The 24,099-nt window shown below is 42.3% G+C and overlaps 1 protein-coding gene across 2 annotated transcripts; it reads right to left on the reverse strand.

The window, feature by feature from the left end:
- Window positions 1–7,909: 7,909 nt before the first annotated feature.
- Window positions 7,910–24,026, reverse strand: ccar1 (cell division cycle and apoptosis regulator 1). Of its 2 annotated transcripts, none has more exons than XM_031877836.1 (26): window positions 23,773–24,026; window positions 22,464–22,625; window positions 22,103–22,278; window positions 21,798–21,977; window positions 20,278–20,310; window positions 19,708–19,904; window positions 19,384–19,510; window positions 18,661–18,774; window positions 17,637–17,826; window positions 17,338–17,482; window positions 17,077–17,232; window positions 16,717–16,942; window positions 16,288–16,401; window positions 15,845–16,011; window positions 14,766–14,976; window positions 13,504–13,587; window positions 13,147–13,335; window positions 12,854–13,045; window positions 12,478–12,699; window positions 12,255–12,384; window positions 11,892–11,980; window positions 10,802–10,942; window positions 10,574–10,694; window positions 10,227–10,409; window positions 9,551–9,756; window positions 7,910–8,483 (listed from the first exon to the last, which is right to left on the reverse strand). In XM_031877836.1, the coding sequence occupies exons 2-26, from the start codon at window positions 22,573–22,575 to the stop codon at window positions 8,403–8,405; spliced, it is 3,786 nt and encodes a 1,261-aa protein (XP_031733696.1). In that variant the 5' UTR covers window positions 22,576–22,625; window positions 23,773–24,026; the 3' UTR covers window positions 7,910–8,402. The 2 variants fall into 2 exon arrangements, with proteins under 2 accessions (XP_031733696.1, XP_031733688.1); XM_031877828.1 differs by having other exon boundaries at window positions 17,077–17,256.
- Window positions 24,027–24,099: the final 73 nt, after the last annotated feature.

The following is a 24,099-nucleotide window of genomic DNA, read 5'->3' on the forward strand; positions in this document are numbered from 1 at the left end:
AGAACTAAAGAAATAGAAATAGGAAATAAAATGGGAAACTGCTTGCTAAAGGGATCACCTTAACTACAATAAAAGCTTTAAACTTTTGTTTTGCTTTGCAGATTTCTTTTACTAAAAATACAGTGAATTGTGGCATGTGTGGTATTATATACATGCAAACACAGAAACTTTTTTAGCATTGTTTGAGTTACATGGAAGTTTGCAGAAATGCTCCCATTGTTTGATACCATTTACTTCCTCCAGATAGAAATATTGGCACACACGTTGTTTAGTGTGAACATGGACAATGGGACTTGACCCACCGGCCCGTCTGAGGGCTCTTGCTTCAAAATGTTTAGTCTGCTGGTGGGACTGATTATCAAGAAGTTCAGCAAGTTACCATAATTATATATGAATCCTGCTCCGGCCGCTGATTTTCAATTAGCATACGTATACCTCCCTCTTGCTGAGCACGAAGCAATTTTAAAGTAGTATCAGGTGTCTCTGAAGGCCTTGACGTGATCGCTGTGTATATTTGAATATGATAATTTCAATGAACCACAATCCTGAATCGAAAGTTTGAGTCTCTACATACAAACTAAAACATCTGGTCCTGCCATAAGATTTTGTCCCTCAGGACATTTTCTGACTGAAACACCCCCAGAAGGCTTCCCCTGACCTCCATGCCAAGAATAAATATGATCCAAATCACCCCTTAAACAGAATTCCTGCACATGAGCCAGTAGGGATACGGTTTAACTTCTGAATCAATAAAACCTTCATTTTTTAAAGTCTCACATGTGCTTTAGAGGGTGTATCACATCTTTGTTAGGGTTAGGATGGCACTGAGGAATTTAAAATCTGAGTCGTAACTCAGACGGTCAGTGCTGCCTCATATGGTGGAGGTCAGAGGTCATTAGAGGGTCAGGTGTGGGCCATTTGGTTTAGTAACCTGACAAAATGGTTCTCCAGAAAGGACCTTAGGATTTAAACATGTAGGAGAAACATGGCTACACAGCTATGGTTGATATTGTGTCTGTAGCTCGACATGCTACACGTATTTGCTTGCTTAACCCGCTATTAATACATCCATTATTAAATATCACTAATTCGTGACATCTTTTTTGTTTAATCTGTACTACCAAAAAGCAGAAACATGTTGGGATTTGACAGGGGTTATATGCACACCAGACTCGCTGTTTCCCCATTTGCAGTCTTTATGCTGAGCTAGGCTAACTGGTGGCTTGCTGTAGCCTCACATATTCATTTCAGTTTTGTATGGAAGAAGACATTAAAGAAAGTTGAAGAGATGAAAAGACCAATACCCCGCTCATGTCTCTGTGTTTACTGGAGCGAGAGCTGGGATGCAATTAGCTTAGCTTAGCATAAACATTGGAAGCAGAGGGGAACAGATAGCCAGGCTCCTTCCACATGACACAAACAAGAAACATTTGACTAAAAGTCCAACCCAGTCACGAGAGTGGTATTCTTATTTAACTCTGCAAGAAAGCAAATAACATAGGATTCATTTTTATGGATCCCAAAACGGGAAATTCAGATGTGACAGCAGCATGAAAACAGATTGAAACTATTCCTTTAAGATGCAGAGCCGAGGAAGCTGATCCAAAATATAATTCAATCATCAACCCTGCTTGTTAAGATCTGTTTTTTATCCATGTTACAGTTTTTTTTAAGCTTTATGTCTGAGTGAACATGTCCCGGCGTCTGTCCTGCTACTCTATTATTACGGTTTCATTATATTTCTGCACTTTGCCATCGCCGCCGAGATCAAAGGAAGCTACCAGGCTGGTATGTGTTCTCTCTCTGCAGTATTGACATTCAAGACAGCAATGCACGCTCCAGCGCTCCAGAGCACAAGTCAATGCACATCTTAAGTGAAACCTGCAGGAGCGACTCACTTCAGAGTCAGTTGGGAGCCAGACAAACATAATGATGGTGGTTTTGCCATAAAACATGATTACTTAAGTCTGGATTATAATTGGGTCATGTTGTTTTAATAAGTCTAGGACAGAGAGGGAATCCAGCAAAGCACTTAGTTCTCAGAGGAAGAGGTTTGCTTTTATACTCCGAGCATTTTTTGAAGACATTTTTACCAGGAGCAACAGAGAAAAGAAAGAGATTCAGAGTTGCTTTGAGCACTGTGTGGTGTGTTAAGGTGGTGAGTGATGGTTTACACCCTCATCCTTATGAACCACACATGCACACACAAACAAAAGAGCCTGCGGACATGCTGAAGATCACAGCCGTGTGAGAGATGTCTACAGCTGCACTTTGAGGTTGTGTGAGAGAGCAGGAGGGTCGGTTGGTTTAGTCTCCTCTTTCTTCCACACTTTGTGCACTATTCATGTGCACATGGCTGAGTTCACAGGTGCAACCGACTCCCATCAAACACTGACCTCCGTAAAGCAATAACAGTCTCTTTTTGTCTGTGTTCCCGTGTGATCGGTTTCTCACTGCGCAGACAAAACAATACAGCGATAGAAGGTTGGTTTATCTTTCAGAATGAAACAATTGTTTGTTATTTAATTTTATGTTAATTAAATAGTAGTGCTAAAACAATTACAATTCATTCAAGGTCAGCACAGTGACAATGTTAACATGCTGATTTTAGCAGGTGTAATGTTTCAAAAAAAGGAAAAAGAGACGTTCTTTTTACTCAACAAAATATATATTGTTCTTGGCAGGTAAAGTTTAACATGTTCGCTATCTTATTTCAGCATGCTAGCATGCGTCACCTTGGACTGAGTAAATTATGATGGGCATTTTGCACTATTTTCTTACATTTAAGGTACTTTCAATCCCATCACATTGTAGTATTCTCAAATTTTTAAATGAAGTAAAAGACAAATCAATAATGTATGTTTCATTTCATGGACAACTTGTTGATTGATATGAACCTAATGAGGAATATCAGTAGAAGATATTTGTCTTTTCCCTGAAATGCATTTCATGTTTGTACCTTATGAAACAACATTGTTTTGCACTCTGTTCATGTGCACCACTTTCTTTGGATCTTTTCTCTAAATGCAGCTTAAATCAGACGCCATCAGCTGATTGGCAGACTTCACCAACATCAAGGCTTACTCCCGGTCTGTGATGTGTCACCTGTCACCAAATTAACATCCAGGCTGCCACTGTAACTCAATTAAACCAGCATCTAAATGACCAGAGCTTTGAACTGAAGAAGCAGAGCCTGAACGCCTCCGTGGTAATGTGACATCAAAGACGAGTGGCGTATATGAGCTTCATTAGAGGAGGAAAAAAAGACCTTCTATTATTGAAGCATGAAGGATACATGAAGTAACACGTTCTCTTATTATAACGCAGAGAAATACAAAACGTGCAGGAACACACAGAGGACACTGTTCCCAGCGACCCCTCCTTCACGGTGATGTGAAGCACGCAGGAAATGCTTCATGTTGACTTCCCGGGTTGCTTTAGAGCTTTGAGAGAGAAAGAAGTTCAGGAAGCAGAGGAGGCAGAAACAAGGTATGTCAAAGACAGTAACTGACAGTAACTTGCTTACAGTACTAATAACATGTTGTGTCATATTCAAAGGGCCACATGTTTCTCTAAGGAGTTGGTGGAGACCAAAATCAGAGCTAAAAAGAGAATGAATATGGTGACTCTTTGCACCAAGCCCATTTGTTCACACTGAAGACGAAAACCTTAAAAACAGATCACAAATATATCCTTTAATAAAAATAAAAAAAGACTAAATACTTTTCTAAAACAGCTGATCACGGTAGTATTTAGAAAACTGTGCTTAACAGGAATACCTAGTGAGTAGGCTATTTATAGCAGAACGTGTATGTAGGATTGACTAAAACTTTAAAAATGACTTAATCATGATGAAGGTGTTTTTGATTGATTTTGGGCAATAACATAAGCAATACGATACATTAGGATTTGACTACACTGTTCATACTAGTCAGTTGGGATCAGTTCATTGTTAGTTTAGTGGGATTTGTTGAAAATAAGAAAAACACTAAATAGTATTTGACTCATCCTTTTTAAAAGTATTAAATCATGCAAAAGGTTTGTCACACTCATCTAACATACTGTATATGTAAGTGTTAACATGTTCACCAGACAAATGATCTACTCAGATGATCTAAAGCAACTCAGAGTTAATCAGATCAGAACATGTTGTCCTGAGATAAATTAAAATGAATATAAAAATGAAGAAATAATTAAGTTGGTTTGAGTTCTTGGCCTGCTCACCATGCACACCTGCAGCCTTTCCACCGACTTGTAGTTACCCTACCAGCTGGCCTGACCTATGTTTAACACACACACACACACACATACACACACACGCACGCACACACACACACGCACGCATTGTTGCTCCACAGATGTTTTGACCCATGTTTGCATGCACTGTGTCAAAACCAGCTTTGCAAATGTTACAATGGAAATGTTTTGTTTCTCCATATAGCAAGCTGGCACTGGAAATGTCAGGTTCCCACTGTATGATTATCTTATTGAGTGACATACTTTCCTTCAGGGCAGCATGCAATGGCAATTAGGGACAATCTGCTTTTCCCACAAAGTGTAGATGCTAAGCCCGGATGAATGCTGCGCTTTGTGTTACTATTGTTAACTGGGGAAATGTGAAACTTGCTTCAAATTGATGTGAAGCGGTGTAAAGTTGCATTTATGGGCCACCTGGTTTTGTAGCCATCCAAGCGCGCTATCGTTCATACTTACACTGCACTTGAGGAGGAGACTGTAGCAGTGGACTGTGGATGCTCTGCTGGTCTTCATGGTCTTGGGGCGGCGGTCCGCACTGCACAGAGTTGAGGTGTTCCTGCTTTCCCGCCGGCAGACGCCCCCAGAGACACGCTGTCAAAAACAACCGTGGAAGTTTCTCACACTGTAACCCAGTATTCCCAGGGAAAGGCCTTTGAGAGGGGGATCGTTTCCTCAACAACTACACCACTTTGCTGCGCCGCTCCCGAGGAAACAGAGTTCCTGCAGCTCCAGCTGAACAGGGCCCCCCCCCCCCTCTCTCTCTACTCCACCCGGGGCCCGTGCAGCCTGCTGGGGAGACAAGCAAATGCTCAATAGAGCCTCTCATGTATCAGTTACCTAAAATATCAAACAGCATGTAAGAGGGTGGTTGACTTGTTTGTTTGACTTTGGTGGTCAGAAAGATTTCTGGCAAAACTCAGAGATGTGCAAATAGTGAGAAGAAGTGTATTTACCCCATTGGATGTGTGAGGGAAGCTGGGTCACTTGTCATCTGGATGACTTATCTCCATCGCAGTTCATCGCCCAGGAAATTCAACTCTGTGCTGCACAATGCAGTCAGATGATGAAAAGAGCAAAGAATAAATCTTGTTCAGCTCCTGAGTTGAAAGAAAGTTCAGCAAAGACAGAGCTTTGGTGCTGCTGTGAAGATAAAGGACACAGTCGGGGTTCCGTTACTTTAGATTCTGAGGTTAAAAGTAGCCTTTTTGGCACAAAAACACGAACATACTTTATTTTGTTTGGGCTGAGATCTGCATTTGTGCCTTATTGTGTCACCGTCACAGGCAGGATTGTCCAGAAACAATGCAGAGAGCAAACAAACCCTGACTCCTGACAGGCTGTGAAAAGCCGACCCATTGGGACTCTATAGGCTGTGTGAGGCAGAGGGAGCTGCCTTTGTCACGACAACTACGACTCTGAACTTTTGACATGCACGTCGGATGGAGGGTGTTAATGGAAATGAGTGACTTGCCAATGTGCTGATGAGGGAGTGAAGAGGATTTAAACAAATCCGCGAGCCTATGCAGAGGTGAGATTCTGTTAAACTAACAATGAGACCAGTGTCACATCATACTACTACATACATGCTCCACAACCGCACCCAGCGACTTCAGAGGTCTGATTTACATGAAAAGCGAGGGGGGGGGGGGGGGAATGGCAACGTGATCAGTGACAAAAACAAACTCCCTTATTGCTAACCCTGTCTGCTCCCACTCCTGGAAACTGCGACCCAGCAGTGAAACGGCCTGATTGTCAGCAGACCGGTCTGTGAGTGCAGCAGCTCTTTGATACCAGGAATGGGGGGGTTAAAGAGGAGGGGCGGGGAAGGGGCCACAAAAGCCTTCTGTTTCAGCCTGGGAGTGGGGTTACCTGCTCTGCTCTCTGCGGTGGGGTCCAATTTCACACATATCATGTGCATGCATACGCATATGCATGCATATCCAAGTGCAAAACCACTTTCTCACACAAACACACACACAAACACACGTGCACAGCTGCTGCAGGAGTTTGAGGCGTGAGGAGTGTGCATGTAGTTCCTCGGGGGACAAATGAGGTTTGTTTGTCAAGCATTCAGAGCATGACACCAGGACAAAGGCAGCCACATAACCAAAGTACTGGGTGACAGATAGTCATTGTTCTGTAGGAAATGACAAAGACAAGCTGCTGGGAGATGTTTCCTGCTAAGTAAGTTTTTTTTTATGTGAACTAGGTCTCATTCTTGGTGGAAATAAATTTAGCAGGCAATGTCACAGCTGCAGCACCTCCCTGAAATACTGAAACATGGGCAGTGAATTTAAATGGACAGGGGTACAAACACTGTAGAATAACTATACTATTAAATAAATCAAGACACACATTGTATGTGCAGTGAGGTAAATCAGAAGATCTGGATGGTAGTTTTGACTGTTTTACTATGTTTTCAGAAATCTATGAAAGAAAAAGAGGTAATTGAATGACTAATCACCGATAGATTAATAATAAACAAGTATAATAGCGTGCAGAAGGGAGTGGGAGAGGAAACGCATGTAGCACTACATTTTACACAAAGGTCCAGTGGCTAGAAGACGTGAGAGACATCTGAGGGAACAAAAGCTTCAAAGGTAAATGATCTACAAGAGGTTGTGAAGCAGGACCCTCCCTGTTCCTCAGACAAACTCAACGACAATAATGTTCATCATTAATAACAAGGGTCCAAACTGTGTCTGGCTACACCCATACTCTGTCTCCAACCACAGGCATACTGTTTCTGATAGATGGCGTGTAATGATAAACTATTGTAAACATTGTGTTCTCATAGGAAGTACAACACAGTAAATCTAATAAATAAATACAGAGTAAGGTGTTGCAACAGTAATTCAACAGTTGCCAACTACATTAAACTAAATCACAAATGTAATAAAATGAGTATCTATGCTCCAACACATTTAGGGAGAAGGTAAGATTTATGCTTTAGAACTGTGCCATGGCAGAATACTTAACACTATAATTAGCCTCGTAAATATCTTCAACTTCTGTAAAAGTTTTTTTTAACTGTAAAACAATTATTTCCAGGATATGAACCAAATGTCCTCACAAGTGGCTTTTTCAATCAATTGAAATATGCTAATTGTTCATTGTGCGTTTCAGTTTTTTTGGTTCATTAATACACCGTGTTGGCAGCAGCTATTCTATCACAGCAGGAAAAGCAGGTCATACTATTACATAAAAATGCAGACGCAGTGTAGTGTTAAAATGGACCACTTTACTCTTTCACAACACATCCATAGAGCACATTTTCAATATCAAAAATAAAATTGCCTTCTTTGGAGCAGATTCCATCGTAATTGCGTCTCTTTTCTAGAACAACCCAAACCAACGCACACGAGTTCAGAGATGGATTTGAAGACGTTTCATGTCTTTACAGCAAAGATTCCTTCAACAGAACACACATTCGTTGAGCTAATCTTTTGGCTCGTGTGTGGTTCTCTTTTCCAGAAAACAAGACGGATGCTCGTCACCGTAAAACATGAAACAGTGCAGCAGTCGGTGGGTACAGTCAGGAGTTGCAGACAGCGAAAAAGGCCCAAGAGAAGCAGGAACCATGCATAGCCATGTGTGGAAAGAACCCAGCAGAGCCGGTTAAATCAGCCAAATGGAAGAACTACAAACTGAATGTGGTTATTGAACACAGTTGTTTAATAGCGGATGTTACCCTTTTCCATCCAAAATTAGTGCCTTTTAAATATATATTTTCAATGAATTCTCTTGCACATAAATAGCCTCATTATTGCTCATTAGAAAAACAAACATTTATGAAAAGTATAACTCGCACAAACTGGCATTTAAATCTATGACAAAGCGTTTTATCGGCCATAATGAAGCTAAAGCAACGGCAAAAAGAAATGTTAGCAACTGAACTTAACCGACTAGAATCTGAAGCTTTGCCGGAGATCAAATGATTCTAGGTAAGAAAGGTAACTTCTCAGAAACAAATCTATTGCACGCAGAAACCGAGTTCAAATCAACACTAGTTCATTAATGAATCCGTACATGTACGTGGAAAACAGTAAGTCCCCAAAAGAAAACAGTCAAATTATGCTCGTTTAGTGAATATTTACAGTTTTTAAGATAGTCAGTATTACAGCTTCATCCATCTTAAATGTCACTCATTCATTGGCGCCATTTGTTTGAGATGTCCGGATGTGATCGCCGGTAACTTCATCCCCAGACTCGTCTGCTTCTTGATCCTGAGAAAGAAACGACAACGATCAGTGAACACGTCTCCTTTCTCACCTTCACGTTCGTCTGATGGCAGCAGAACTCGTCGCTCTCACGTCTGAATAACAACCGCGGCCACTTTTAATGCATGCTCACACTTCTCCACATCACTTTTAACATGGCACAAGTCAGAATTTAGAAGACTGCGGCAGTAGAGAGGTGAGCCATGCAGAGATGCAGTCTGAATGTCTTGCACCACTAAGACAGTGGAGGCGTCTATCACGCGTTCATCGGCAGGTTTCTGTAGCGTTCCCGGTAATATTTGTTCTTAAAGTCTTCTGAAGTAGCATATCACAGGACAATAAGTTATGTTTGAGACCAAGAATATGAGCATGAATACTGATGGATTAAATATCTTTCAACAATTTGATTCAACTGGCAAAATATTATTAACACAAAAGGTAGATCTCCTGCATTTAAAATAAAGTTAAAAACAATTGAATTTCTAGTAATTCCCTCTCACACACTTTCAAAAGACACACTATGCTTTTACTTCCGAATTTCAATTATTTGCTTTTATCAGTCGGCCTGTTTGTGGCAGTCCTCTTCTCAGATGTGCTGTAATCTAACGGATATGCTCTACAGATATGTTGGTATAAGTTGTTCAAACAGCGTTTGTAACGTGTCTGTTGTCATGTGTGTGTTGGCAACTGTCATTTTTGTGCTGGTTTATAGTTTAACATGCATGTGTTGAAAGCAGTTCTGACCCTGCAGACACAGCTGCTGTACTGCACTGCTTGCTGCAGAATTGTACACCAGGGCCCTCTGCTGGACAAACTCCGTCATTACAACAGATTAAAAAGAGCCCCAAGCAGCTATTTCAGTCGTTATATAAACCAATACTCATATATCTGTGATATATTGGCCAATAAAAATATCTAATATTTCAATCATCATCTCTTATGCGCAATATCAAATTTCATGAACTAGGCAACGCTGAAAAAGAGAGAGAGAGAGCAGAAAACACACACGCACACAGCTGCTTCTGTAAACGTCTGCATAACGCCACACAGAGCTTGAACTTTCAATGCTGCACCTTTTTCATCACTGCCAGCAGCTCTTTGACGGTGGACGTCAAGGTGTCGGACGTCTTGCTAATCTGGTCGAGGTAGATGTTCTTCTGCTTGTCGGCGGCCTTTAGAGTCTGCTCCGTGTGGCTCAGAGTGCCCTTCACCTCCTCCAGCTCCTTGGACAAAGCCTTGTTGCTTTGCTCCACCTGAGCTTTGACCTTCGCGTCTTCATCTGGATTGAGACACAACACATAGTTAGAACAACGACGGGTCAACGATTAAACTTAGGAATCTCACATTTATACATTCAATATAAAAATAAATGTTTAAGGAAAGCCTGCCAGAGACGATTCCTTTGAGGAACCAAAAGGTTTAGTCAGAATGTCCCGTGTGTGTTGACCTAACAGAAAGACTCCTTATGTTTATCATTACAACCTGCTATTGTAACCCGACTACCACAAACAAGCTGACGAGGATTACAATCAAACCGGTTTGAGCTGGTACTTTGTATGTGGCATTTGTGAGTAATGTGCCAGTCCACATTTCAGAATTCACAGAAGGAAGAAGATTGAAGGAAGTGAGACTGGGCGTCTTTGTAGCAAAGCTCAAATTGAGCCAGATCATTGTCCAGAGGGACTTCTGACACAGAGTGTAGCCTGCAACTCATTTCCATACACAGTAGAACACAATTCCAACTCATACCCATTTTGGCATCCTGCACCATGAGCTTCTGTTCGATTTCCTCTCTTGCTTTCTCGCTCTTCTCCAGTTTCTGCATCATGCTGCCAATGTCCACCATGGCTCCGTTATACACGATCAGATTTCCAGACTCGCTGGCCTCAGACGGCGCACAAGCTTTAGGAGCAGGAAGTAGTCCTCGGTTACCTGACAGACGGAGAAGAGAACTTCATAAAACAGGAAAGAGCTCTCCACAGCAGCCCTTCACCATAGGGTAAGCTGTAGCTTAATGTTATGACACGCTCAATGTCTTTATAGCTTTAAAAATTCAGCATATTTAATGGTATTAAAACAGTAATAGAAGCACTCACCTGTGAGGTTTTCAATCTGAGCTTCATTAAAGAAAGGAATCGGTTCATCCTTCCCTCGGTCTGTCAGTTTACGGTAGTAACACGACTCTCTGACCACCGGCTTGTTCAACAGCTTCTTTATCTGCAAACAGATGCGACAGGCAGTCAGTGGATGAGACTAGAGATTAAGTATCAGCGATGCACAGATGCAGAAACGGAGCGTAACAACAGTCATGTCTGTGTGATCACCTGAGCACGAGAAAGGTGCAGTCCCAGTGTGTACAGGATCTCCTCCAGGTCTCTCTCCAGCAAGTAGCCACAGTGGCTCTGGTCAAAGTAGACAAACGCCATCAGCAGCTCCCTGTTGTGTGTGACCATCTGCTTCTTCTCCTGGTGGAACAACAACGACAACATTTATACCTACCAGCATGACTACGCTACATCAACGTCTTCCTCATATGCCTAAATCAAAAGATACGTTCATAATTAACCGTTTAACCGGAATTAGGAATCTTGACAGATTAATGCTCTCAGTTAAACAGTGAAAAGAAAGCAGAGCAAACCTCAGAGGAGTGGCAGCCCACCGTAAGTGAGCCTGAGACCACAGACTGAATACGAGAAACATTTAAATGTCCAAAGTAAGAAAGCAATGTTTTGCTCCACTTAAGGCCTCAGAAAATGTGGAAGCGTTATCCATCACAGGTTCAGCGTGGTGCATGATTCATCATTGGCCAACTCATATTAAGTGAGACATGTGGGTTCATTTTCTCATAGACTTCCATACAACCAGAGGAGTCTCCCCCTGATGGCCAGTAGGAAGAATACAAGTTTAAGACACTTGGCTTCACTTTACAGAGGCAGAGGTTGCTGCCTGCCTGACACAGAGCTGTTGTTGTTATCCTCGGGCCTAATCCGCTTCATTTTAAGCAGACAGACGCAGGAACTAGCATGTATTCAAAGACAATAAAACTGTACACACACTGTGCTGCTACAGTCACTGCGGACTACTCCATACTCATTACACACGTTCTCCCAGAATGACACTCGGCTGACAACCTCGTAGTTAAACTAGGAGACTTATTGTGAAATGCATGCGTTCACGACAATGCAACGCAACAGACAAATGAACTGTGGAATCAGTTTCCTGTTTTACACATAAACTGCAGCTGGCAATAAATGATGGATTTAATCTTTTTGTGCGTCCGGTTATTGTTGCAACCACAGCACCCCTGCATGCAAGGCACGAACTAATCTTAAACCGTTAATGAAGGGTCAGCCATCGGCCAAAAATAAAAAAAAGGAATTTGCATCCATAAACAACATTAACCAACAGACCAACCTTGTCTTTAGAGGACCTCTCTTTTGACGACTTGCGGTCATCCTTACGGTCTTTCCTGTCTCGGTCATTGGAGTCGTCGTCATCCTTGTCTGAAGAATTTCAACAGTGGTTCAACAAGGTTCAACAAGCGGCAATACAACTTGTGATTTACTATTGTGTTTAATAAGTGTGGCTGTGAATACAAGAAACATTGAAATGTCCAAAATAAGAAAGCTACGTTTTTCTCCTCTTAAGGCCTCAGAAAATGTGGAAGCGTTATCCATCACAGGTTCAGCGTGGTGCATGATTCATCATTGGCCAACTCATATTGTGGGAAACCTTTAAATGATTGACTGAGTTGTGTTTAAAGACATTGAGCAGTACCATCATCATCGTCATCCTCTGCATCTTCAGCCTCCATGGGGTCGTACTCTTCAGCATTGGCCATGCTGCAATCATCTTCGTTCTCCTCTTCATCTCGAGACGACTCCTTCTTCACAGCCTTTTCATCGCACTGAAAACACAAGTCATACAACTGCATTAAAACTCACATCGTCTGTGGGGCAAATGACAGACCGAGAAGATCAGATAGGTTTGAAAGGCTTGCCTTCTTCTTCTCCTCCTCATCCTCCTTAGTCTTCTTTACGGCTGGTTCTTCAGTCTCCTCCTCTTTTTCCTTCTTTATTTCACGCTTCTCCATCTCCTTCTTGACTTTCTTCTCCTTTTCCTTCTTATCCTCTTTGGTAGGAAAAGCAGCCAGGACTTTATATATGCGGAAGCCAAAATCTCTCTGTAGCATCTCGTTAAACAGCTCCGCGAATAAGGACACCTGGACAGAAACAGAGGGCAGTTTATGATGAACCGTAGGAGAAAACAGGTCACATTCAGCAGGTTTTCATACATCTTTATCTATTGCACACGTACACTGTAGACTTCTTTCATCTTCTCTAACACAGCATGAACACGTGACCAGTAATTCTCACCTCAAAAGAGTGCTCCTTGTTGTCTTCCAGTCTGTAGTCTAACAGCACACTCAGGGACATCACACTGCAATCAAACTTGCCGTTCTTGGCGGCCCAGTTTGGGTGCACGATGATGGTGGGCTCATCGGGGAGGACGTAGCGCCTTTCTCTCCGCTGGCGCTCGAGCTCCTCCAGCCTCTTCTTCTCCTCCTCCTAACAGAGAAGAACACTCCAGTTAGAAGAGCGCTTCAAACATATTTTAGACAGCCATGGTTGTGCCAAAAATATAAGTTATCTAATATAATCCGATGTACCTCTCTGTCTTCCTCAGGGCGAGATGGCTGCTCTTCCTCAGCAGCCTTTATCTCCGGTTTTTCTGGCTCCTTGGACTCCTCCACCTGCTCCTCCACCTTCAGCTGCTTGGTGAGACGGGCGATCAGCTGCGACTTTAACCCCTTAGAGCTCAGAGAGCGACAATCAAGCTCTTTGCGCAGGTCATTTACCTACAAGGGGAGAAATCAAGGACATGGGAGGTGCACGTTTAACCTCGGGAGCAGAAGTAATCACAACATGCACAATATATAAGAATTAACATTTGTAAAAAAGGTCCAAAGATAGTTCTGATAAGTTCATTCCGCTATCAGTGCTGAGGCTTTCTCCTTGAATCTTACCTTCATTGATTTCGGGTCAAGTTTAGCCCAGTGAGTGGGAACACTAACGTCCTTTGATTCTTCGTCATCCTTCTCTTCTTCCTCCTGGACGGGAAATCATTAAGATAGAGACAGGCAGAGAGACAGAAGGAGGTGGGAGAGCAAACCGTCAGTACACTGCTTGTGGCCTGAGTGAGCTTTAAAGTTGATCCGTGCAAGAATCAAGGTCACATCTGTCTCTCATTGTCTCGTCCTAGTGAGCTCTCGACTGTGTTTAAGACCACTGCTACTGAAGCGTACACAGGGAAGCTCTCTAGCGCTTATAAAAACAAACAGAAATGCCCTCCAGCAGCCAATCAATCAATCTGTGGAACACAAAAAAAGGTAAAAAATCAATGAGAGGTGTGTCCAAAAGGAGTGTCGGTACATCAGGTGAACTGAAGCTGGCCTCCAAACGGAGTGAGGATAGGGCGGCCCTACCATGGTCTATGACTGGGGTACTGGTCATTTATGGGGTTTATACACCTACGTCAGATAGGAGCATCTGTCCAACCAACTGCCCTGGAAAAACCAAAGTCTACATATAGTCCAAATGAGAAAAGCCAACAAGAACAGACAGAACAGGACTTTAGGGAGGTTCTCTTTTCCAAGTCAGACAATATCAAATTGATGTAGAAAATCATATAAAAAAAATACACATTTCTACAACACACACAATATTTACACACAACTGACTCCACAGATTCCTGCGTAGAGAAACATTTTAGATCCCAGCGTCAGAAAATCACAACTGGCTCAAATTTGAGGAACTATTTCAAGATGATTGCTAAACCAATTTGGCAAACACCCACATTCAAAGCAGGTTACACAAATATTGTTTTGAATAATGCACAACTAAATTCCCAGTAGCATGGAGGATTACAGCCAGATTAGCACCCAATTATGGAGGCGTTTGAGAAGCTGGAAGCTGTTTTATCAGTTGTGATCGGGGCCTACACAACACGACCTAGTCTCACTGCTTCCACTGTATGTGTCTGCTGGATGTGAGGGAAGGTGGATGTGCTGATGGAGGAATGGAGGAGTTGGAGCAGAGGAGAAGGGACAGGTGGAGGAGTAAACAGAAGACGCCTAGGTGAGGTTTGGTGGAACAATAATCTGCCTGTGCGTGTCTGCGTGAATGGGGAGGTGTGCATTGTGTCTGATGTGTAATCTGTTTTTTTTGTAATTCCTGTGCCTTCCTGTGAGAAGCGAAAATGAGAAGAGAGGGATTAGCGGTTCAGTGCCTGTTCTCCATCCGCCTCCTTTCGCTCGGCCGACAGCTTCTCAGCCAGCTGCTCCCGAAGTCGCCGGGACAGCACCTCCCACTCTGAGCGGGTAGGAAGACAATGCCAAACATCCGGAAGAAACAAAACCACTGTCTCCACATGAGCAGGGACTGTCCGCCCCTTGTGTGTCTCCTCCGGCCGATGATAGCGAATCTCTGCAAAGCGATACCTGTCGCAAAGGAAGAAGGTGCATTGGAAAGAAACATTTTGGTCAGGGCACAGTATAAAAGGCAAGCCTTGCTAAGGCGAGCCTTCTACAGCTACTCCCTCCCATGAGCTCACTGAATGATTGTACACATCATTACAGTGCGCCGTCTCCCACACAACACAGTACAGACACATGGACCCAGTCTGCAGCGCTCCAACTCTTGTCACAGGTTACGGCAGCCATTTTGAGAAAGTTGACAGACAATCACATGAAATAAATCACCCCCCCCCCCCCCAGAAAATTCATCCCAATTATAGCTTCAGCCAATTATGGATGAGTTCTGCATTTAACCTTGGATACACTTAACGCACTACATTAGGGCGGTGCAAAGAGAGACAGAATCAACAGGACAGTGAAAGCCAGTTAAATATGTAAGATATTTAACAGGAAGAATAGAAAAATTAATTTAAATAAAATGATGTAATGGTAGTGTCTTCTGGTCCAGGCTACTGCTTCCAGCCACAGTCCATGCGTTTGGTTTTTCATCACAATGAAATATGCATTTACTGTATATGTGTAAAGAGTGAGACGGAGAGAGAGAGCCAAGACGACAACACACAAAAAGCCAAAAGGAACACCGCACAACACAATAAATAATAAAGTAAATAATAAGCAGCAAATTAACAATACATTAATCATTAATATATAAAAAAGGAAACACAAAGATATCACACCATCAACATGTCCAGGATGACATTTTGTATAGAAGTAGTCAAATTAAGCAGCATATTATAGTTACTCAATTTGGGATTTTAGTACCGGTTGTTAGGTTTAAACAGAAACACAATCAATGAGAAAAACAAATATTGATTAGAATAACGGCTCTTACCACTGAGTGCATAGACTAAGATCTATGCCTGTGAGTGCCTTGCAACAGCGTATGGCTGTCTTTATAAGAACCGAGGGATCCTTCTCTGGGTCTGCTCCGTCCAGAGAGGGAGACCAGTGACCGCCGATGGCCATGGCCTCATCTTTACCTCTCATTCCCACCAAAAACTAAAGTAGAAGGACAGACGGGCACAAAGGAGAGCCACAGAGTAGAATCGGTTAGATGGAAATAGGGAATGACAGTATGGATGACGGGTGTGGTGGTTGGAAATAGCACAAAAAGGTCAGCGGCATGTCCAAATAATCACACCTCTGAGGATCCACAACCAACAACACATATGGGAGCCAACATCAGTTAGGATGCGTCCACATTCTGAGTACTCGGCATTGGAAAGGGTCATTACATAATGTGCTTGGCACAAGCATGGAACATGTGTGCTGTACCTTTACGAGTCTAGCAGGATGTTGGAAGGAATCTTTGACTTCCTGGGTGTCCTCTGCCAGAGCACAGGACTTGTGATAGAGCTCCTCTAGACTGGGGTTAGCCAGTAGCATCACCTGCATTATGAAGAGACCACATTACAGTTATTATGAAATCAAACCCTATTTTGATTACATTTTTCCCCCCCAATAGCCATTCAGTATAATCTTTACACTGTATTGTATCAGAGCTGTATGAGGCCACTGCTAATGCAACAATTTTTCCTACAGATTGTTCATTAAAAAAAGTAACACAATACACATAGCACGATGATCTTTCTCAGATCAATCAATTGGCGTGAAAACACTAATGGTAACAGTCCCACTGGCCTCCGCATCTTACCGAATATGAAACACACACTGGTGCCATGCGTTTCTCATTGGCAGCCATACCTTAGCACTGTAGGTGTGGTTGGCATCAGGAGGGTCCAGCACAGCTGTATTCTTGACTAGAGGATCCACCTCTTTGTGTAAGATGTGGAAGTTGCAGGCGTTGCTTAACTGGAAGGGTCTCGTCAGAGGGAAGGCATCTACCCAGGTGAAGACGGCATTAAAGAAGTCGCTGGGAATGTAGAGGCTCTGATAGCGCCTTCTCAGCTCCATCATGTCACAGCTAGAGCTGGAGAACCCGCAGAGAACCGTTAGGACCAGTGAACTATCACACCACTGACGTGTTGACATCCGGTACAACACCTCAGTGATCCATGTCAGAGAAAAACTGACAGCATAAAACACTGAAAAGATTACGCTCACCCATCTAAGCTGAACTTGGAAAACTGGACTGTGTAGCGAGGAACCACCCTGCGAGGCCGCCGAGGTGAGCGGTCCCGTCTGGGAGAGCGTTCTCTGGATCGTTTGCGTGTGGGCGAGCGCTCTCTTGATCGTCTGCGCTCACGGTCTCTGTCCCGACTGAAGAATTGATGAGTAAACACACTAGGATGAATAACTTATGCTGAAGGCACATTTTAGAGACGAATATTTGATTATCTGAAGTGATATCGATCAGCATCTCACCTGCGTTCTTCTTTAGTCCTGAGGATGAGCTCTGGGCCTCGGTCATTGCGACTGGGGAAGCGAGGTGGAGGCTCGATTCGTCGTACAGGCTGCGGCTGTGGCATGAGCCTCACTGGGGGCTGAAGCAGACCCCCTGGAAACACATCTAGAGACCAGGAGATAACGCTTGTTTAATCACTTACCATAGCTTTGATTAGCTGTGCCAAAACAGCTGCAAAGATACTAGTGATCATCATCACTTGTCTGACTGCTTCAAAGCCAATACTAGATCAATTCTATCTCCCTGAAGAGTATTTCACCTTTGGGTGGAGGCTGTGGTAGCAGAGGCTGAGGAGGGTTTTGGAGGAGAGGGACCAGGGAGGCAGCAGACAGCTGGGCCTGCAGCAGGGAAGGAGGGGGAGGCTGGGTTGGAACACTGAATGTTGGGGGAGGTAGCGACTGCATCATGGGGGGTGCTACCTTCATCATGTTAGGAGGCTGAGGCTGGCTCTAGAAAAAGGAGACAAGAAAAAAAAAAAAAAAAGGAGAGGTGAGCAGAAGTCAGACGCAAAACAATTTTCACTTAAAATGGTAATGACAACATATAACAAGATGTACTGCACACAATGTTCACTGGCTGCTTGAAAGAAAATAATTCAGAGATGGAATCAGGCACTCTGGCTGAAGAAGAACTGGTGGAACCAAAAGGCCACACTGCCCCCACATTCATAAATATCAACTCAAATACCATTATGACAATTACACATTTCTCACTGCTTGGTGAGGCACCGATTCAATTGGTACTGATTTGAGGGGTACTTCAAACCAAAACTCTATCCAAAGATTACTATAATCCAACACAACCTCTTAATATATATTTTTCTGTCATCCGCATTATCCCCTGTAGAGATTCACTGATTTAAATATTAAGAAGTGTGAAAACACCTCTGAAACAAAAGTAATATCCCAAGGAACATAAGTTTATTTTTCAAACAATTATATAATCTGGGTAAAGGGGCCGTAGTCTACAACAAAGCATTTTTTTTTTTTAAATGCACAATGAAGCAGTAGTTAAAGCAGTGTCTCTGTGAGGTGACTAAATGTTCCTTAGAATAAAGAAATGTATTGTTAAACCACTACAAAATTGTGGTTCTATCCATTTGGCAATGACAGCAAACTAAAAGAAGAAGCAAAAACTACAGTGAAGAATAGATGCAACTATAGTTATAGTTTAACAGGACCAGGTTAAGCAAGAAAGCCAGGAAACAAAGGAAAGAAGTCAAAGACAGACACCGAGCAGGGAGAAGGACCAACAGAGTGTGTGATTCAGGGCGAGGCGGTTACATTTTGTCTGTTGTCCAAAGCGGAGTGCATGTCTGAGTAGCGCAGCTGCATCCCTGGCTCAGCGTAAAGGCTGCCAAGCTGTGGAGGAGCTTGAGGTAAAGACTGTTGCTGATGCTAGGAGGGATTGAGAACACAACAGTCAATTAAAGACAGACAGGTATACATATATATTACAGATAAACACATATATTAAGACCATCGTCAGACTAAGCCCGATGAATTGTCCAGGATTTAAAGTGAACCTGTGGATCTCTCTTTTGGAAAGAGTTTCAGTGTTTAGTGGTAAATAAAGCCAAAGCTTGAAACTAACTGAAGCAAGCGTACAAATACAAAGTTCAGAGCAACCACCCGGTAAGTTAAGAAAATGTTTCCCATCTTTGAAGGACTAGGGGGGGGGGTTGGAACCGTAGTCCACATATTGTGTACCTCAATGAATCTCTTTTTCAAATATCAAAAACTATCCCTTTAAATATTATTAAACAGTAATTATGAATTAAATAATCAAACAATGTGTGTCTATACATTTTTGGAGCAGACAGGGCAATTTTGAACCCATCCCATGAAGAAATGCAGTGGAAACATAGATATTGTGCTTATAATAATACCAAAAATCTAAAACGTGAATTAAAGCTCAAGCAGAAACCCCCCAGTTTGTATAAATGTACCCGACAATGTTATCCTCTCCTTCATGAGGGACTGAGTGCAACCTCTGAGTTCTCTCACCGACTGGTTTGATAGCTGAGGTAAGGTCTGGATGCGCTGGGCGTTCCACTTGAAGGGCATGTTGGGGTTGTACACAGCTTCCACTAGGACCCTGTCACCCACCTGAGGAGTCTTCCCCTTTACAGCACTAAAAAGACACAAAAACAAAGCATTACGACATCTCTATAAGTCAAGCCACCTCAGAGTCAAAGAAGGATTGGGTATCTTTAGAAACTGTCTGCCAAATAACAGGTATTGACAAAGGCATAAGAAAAAGGCAGTGTCAAAGTAATGCGTACAATAAAGAAAGGCATTTAACATATCATTCCACCAACACTCTTTTACCTGAGCTGAAAGAAGACATCTTCATCTACAAAGCCAAATGTGTCATGGAGCTTGTTGACGACGCCAGTGAAGACTCGCTGCTTCTGTGGCTGCGTCTGCTGTTGATGACTTGAGCGTGGTGTTGGGTAGGACACGGTGATCTGGGCGGTCTGCTGGGGGTTGGACAAACTTAGGCTGGTGGGCAAGGAGACGGGGGGCTGAGGTAAAAGACAGAAGGAACCAAAAAAAACTGCTACTATGAATACACTTTGGTTGCATGTGAATCAGTAAATACCGTGACAGAGACATTTTGATAGCAAATCAAAACCATGAAGAAAACTGCAAGATAATCATCACGAACCAAAAAAGCTAAAATGCTTTGATCTGGTCTGCTGTGGAGATGTTTAAAATGCCCGAGATGTAAACAGATTTTAAACTAATCTCGGCGTGTTGTTTTTATCTTCTACACCTTCCCTATCGCTCAATGCATGCTGGGATAGACTCCATTCCCATGATATGCATGTATAAATGGATATACAAATATATATGTATAAGATCGATATGTATGGCAAATGTGTTTTTGCACATTACCTGAGAAAGAAGTGCCTGTTGAGGCTGGGGAAGCTGTGAAGAAAAAGAAAACACCAAGAGTAAACATTTTGTTGACTTGATATTATAGATTTTCCCACATTGTAATAACACATTCTCATCACAGGTCTGTATAGCCCATGGTTGATGTGGACATGATATATTAAGTCAGGGGTGTCAAACTCATTTTCACTCTGGGCCACATCAGCATCACGGTCGCCCTCAAAGGGCCGGTTGTACATGTATTTACCAATCCTAACATATTGGTAAATAACTGTCTCTGCATTTGATTATTGTTTATTCAAGTGTTAAAATATTGTACATGCAGTTATATAAATGTAAAACTATATTTAAGCACATTTCTGTTATTGTAACTTAAATCCTTTTAATTTAGGGTTAAGAAACCCACATTACTCTATCAAAGATCAAACTATTAAAGAAAATATCAAAGACAAATATCAAACACAAGTTATTACAATAACTTTGTTCAATGCTTAAAATCTTTTCAAGGGTGCGTTTGCACAATCCCACATGAAGTATTTCATGTGTTGTAAAGCCACGTTTAAAGTAGTCTTCAATGTACTCGCAATACATTTCCATATCAAGTGTACAGTAACCAGCCAAAGAGCTGCTTCTATGACTGTGTATAAGTATCTCATAATTATGACTTTCTATCTCATAACTTCGACTATCTATCTCATAATTTCGACTATGGGGATATTTTTATTATCAAATCTAACTTTTTTTTTTTTTTTTTTATCTGGCGGATTCGCGGGCTGTATGTTTGACACCCCTGCATTAAGTGCTATGTATACGCAGTCGTTTCAAATTATCAAGCACATTCCCATGATCTGCCTCAGGATGAATGGCTATGTTAAGAAATCTGAGGAATAAAATGAAGGGATGGGGGTCTCAGACTACTCAGACATATACTGTTGCCTCTTATTCAAACCCCCCCCCCACGTAACTCAATCCAATTGTAATCCAAACTCCCGGACTCTTAATTCATTAACTATGTCCCTGTAACGCTTTATGTTATTGCCTGTATGTCTATCTTTATGTCTGTTTTCCATGTTTGTGTCACTACATGTATTTTTTTTTTGTCACATTGATTCACCAATAAAAAAGAAATATAAAGAACTCAAGGAAAAGATAGATTCCAGAAGTCAATTTAATCCCAATTTAAAGAAGTGCAAAGGGATTTTACCTACAGACAGATCAAAGCTTAGGGCATTTTTTATTTACTGCTCTATGACCTAACCTGCGATTATTTCCCCAACACTTAAATGACCAGTGTGTAGGATTTAGCAGCATCTTGTGGTGAGGTTTCAAATTGCAACCAAATTAATTCCCCTTCCCTCATACCTCCTTTTCAACTACGATGGCCATATAAAAAAATGTCCATGTCATTTATGTTGTCTAGTCTAAACCAACCAACATATATTATCCAAGGCAAGTATGAGCAGAGGACTTTCCAAAATGCAACAAAGCAAAATCAGCCCATTTTTTTCTATTTGTTTCACCTGATGAGGTACATTGTACAGTTGCTGTGGAGGGGGTTGCTGCTGTTGCTGTTGTTGTTGCTGCTGCTGCTGCTGTTGTTGCTGCTGCTGCTGTTGTTGTTGTTGTTGTTGTTGTTGTTGCTGTTGTTGTTGCTGCTGCTGCTGCTGCTGATACTGCTGGAGGGCTGTATTGAGCTGAGACTATATACATTACAAAGAACATAGGAGAGATAATGGTTTATTACAATGAAGAACAGCTTTAGATGTGACCACAGCCTGGAGCATAGATTGCTGAGTGTGCATAGGACTGCATCGCTGTGACTGACCTGCTGTAGTGCGGCTGCGGCAGCTGCTGCAGCCTGCTGCTGCAAGGCAGCAGTTTGCTGAGACAGCTGATAGTTTGCAGCAGATTGGTTACTGAGAGAGGCTGCAGCCATGGCTGACTGTTGAGAGTAAACAGATGGGGATGCACCCAGAAGAGATGGCTGCTGCACACCAAGAGCTGCAAACAGGTAAAACAAGGCCCTAGATTCAGAGAAGTGTGGAAAATCACAATGAATGGGCAAGGTTGGTGTAGAAATAGGATGGGGCAAATAACTCCAAATAATCAAAAGATGACATTAAATATTTGTGTAACTGTGAGGGAGGGGATTAAACTGTCCAGACCCTCTGGTTTGCTACACTCACAATGCAGGCTATTGAGGTCAAGGGACGGTCCTGAGTGGCCCGTCTGGGACACCGCTGTGGCAGCAAATTGAGTCGCCCACGGCGGGTTCTTCTGTCCCCCGAACTGGGCCATGACTCACTCACGTTAAGGGCAGTCTCTCTTCACCAGGCCAATGCTTGTCACTAGAACCATAACCAAAGAAAAAAATAACATAAAATGAAATTAAAGTAACACAGTGAAATACATTTGGGGTATGAAAGATGACACACGGTTGTGTTTAATTGACAAACTTGAAACTGTATCCCCATAAATCAGTGCAAAATTAAAAGTACATGAATCCCAAGCAGCTAATTTGGATTGCCCATAAGCTGCCACCGTTTACTTTGCAACGCAGTAACTTAGGTTGTACAGAGAGACGTGTGCATTAGCAGACAAAGAAGCCAGCAAAGCAACAATAGGCTCGAAAACAACGTTCAATGTAGCACCATAGCTGGATGAGAAGCGTTGGACAAAAACACATGTTCCATTACGTATGAACGAAACGTCTATTGTGTTGTTTACACCGACTGGACGAGTCACAACCTCTAACTATAGATTATCTTTAGTAAAGGTCATTGGGTACCCGTTAGAGTATCGAGTCCCTATGATTGTTCAACAATATGTTAACGCCATTAGCATGACACGAAATAAGCAATTAAAAGGGAGCGATGGGACTTTAAGCTAGTACCCCGAGAAGACAAATTATTTATTCGAAAACACACGTACTATCAACACATGTTAACGGTAACCGTGATTTCAGCAATGTTCCGTAGATTAGTAACTGCTTACACAGCAACCTCGGCAGGCTCAACAGCAGTGTGGCTAACGTTAGCAGCTTTAACTGACAGTGGGCTAGCTCAGGCAGCTAACAAGTTAACATATGCGTCTGTCTACCCAGCCATTGTCGTTACTGTTGTGGTAAACTAATTCGCCTTTTATCCAAGTTAACGTGTATTTATTATGGCTTGGTCAACATTGTTGCATTAAAGCGCAGCATGGCTACTGTACGACAGATAAAACACTAGTAGCTATACAAAGCTTGCTAACGCTTAGCATTAGAACGTTGTTAGCTTTGTTGCTAGATTAGCCTCGTGCTGGATTTGTTTTCCAAAGCGAGGCCCGAAGTAAAGTACGCCGTCTGTCAGTTAACGGTAAACGGCCAGTGTTTTAAAAACAATTAAAAAAATACAGCAAATATAATAAACTCTATCAACAATTGCACTTTAAATGTCCACAATAACTGACGTAGTAAAGGTTTTTATTGAAACATTGTCAACAGAGCTTGCTTACCGCTGTCCTGGCAAATGTAGACGTGAAGTGCGCATGCGCGGGGTAGATAAACTACTGTTCTCGACTGCTAGATTTAGTTCGTTTGTATAGTCGACATTTAATGAATAGTAGTTCGTTTGTATTGTCAAATAAATTGTTTCTGTCCATATGTGCCCGTGCCTCGAGATCATGAGTAAAAAAAGATAATCATTAAGTATGAAGTCTCAATTTAGCTTTCTTTCCTGTAACAACGGTATGTGAGTAATTCCTTTTTTCTCTGCCCACGTGCGACATGTCATCAGTCATAACTGGAGGAACAATAACTAATAAATGAAAAAAGGGAATCAA

The sequence above is a fragment of the Anarrhichthys ocellatus genome, unplaced genomic scaffold (assembly GCF_004355925.1).
Source record: "Anarrhichthys ocellatus isolate YVR2014 unplaced genomic scaffold, GSC_Weel_1.0 scaffold3, whole genome shotgun sequence".
Classification (NCBI taxonomy): Eukaryota; Metazoa; Chordata; class Actinopteri; order Perciformes; family Anarhichadidae; genus Anarrhichthys; species Anarrhichthys ocellatus.

Excerpts from the sequence above, each read along its gene's own strand:
- ccar1 (XM_031877828.1), bottom strand. The coding sequence starts at position 22,575 with ATGGCCCAGTTCGGGGGACAGAAGAACCCGCCGTGGGCGACTCAATTT. Across the intron at positions 21,978-22,102 it reads CCGCAGCCGCACTACAGCAG|TCTCAGCTCAATACAGCCCT; the intron begins GTCAGTCACAGC and ends TAATGTATATAG. Across the intron at positions 16,943-17,076 it reads TCCAAGTTCAGCTTAGATGG|CTCTAGCTGTGACATGATGG; the intron begins GTGAGCGTAATC and ends CGGGTTCTCCAG.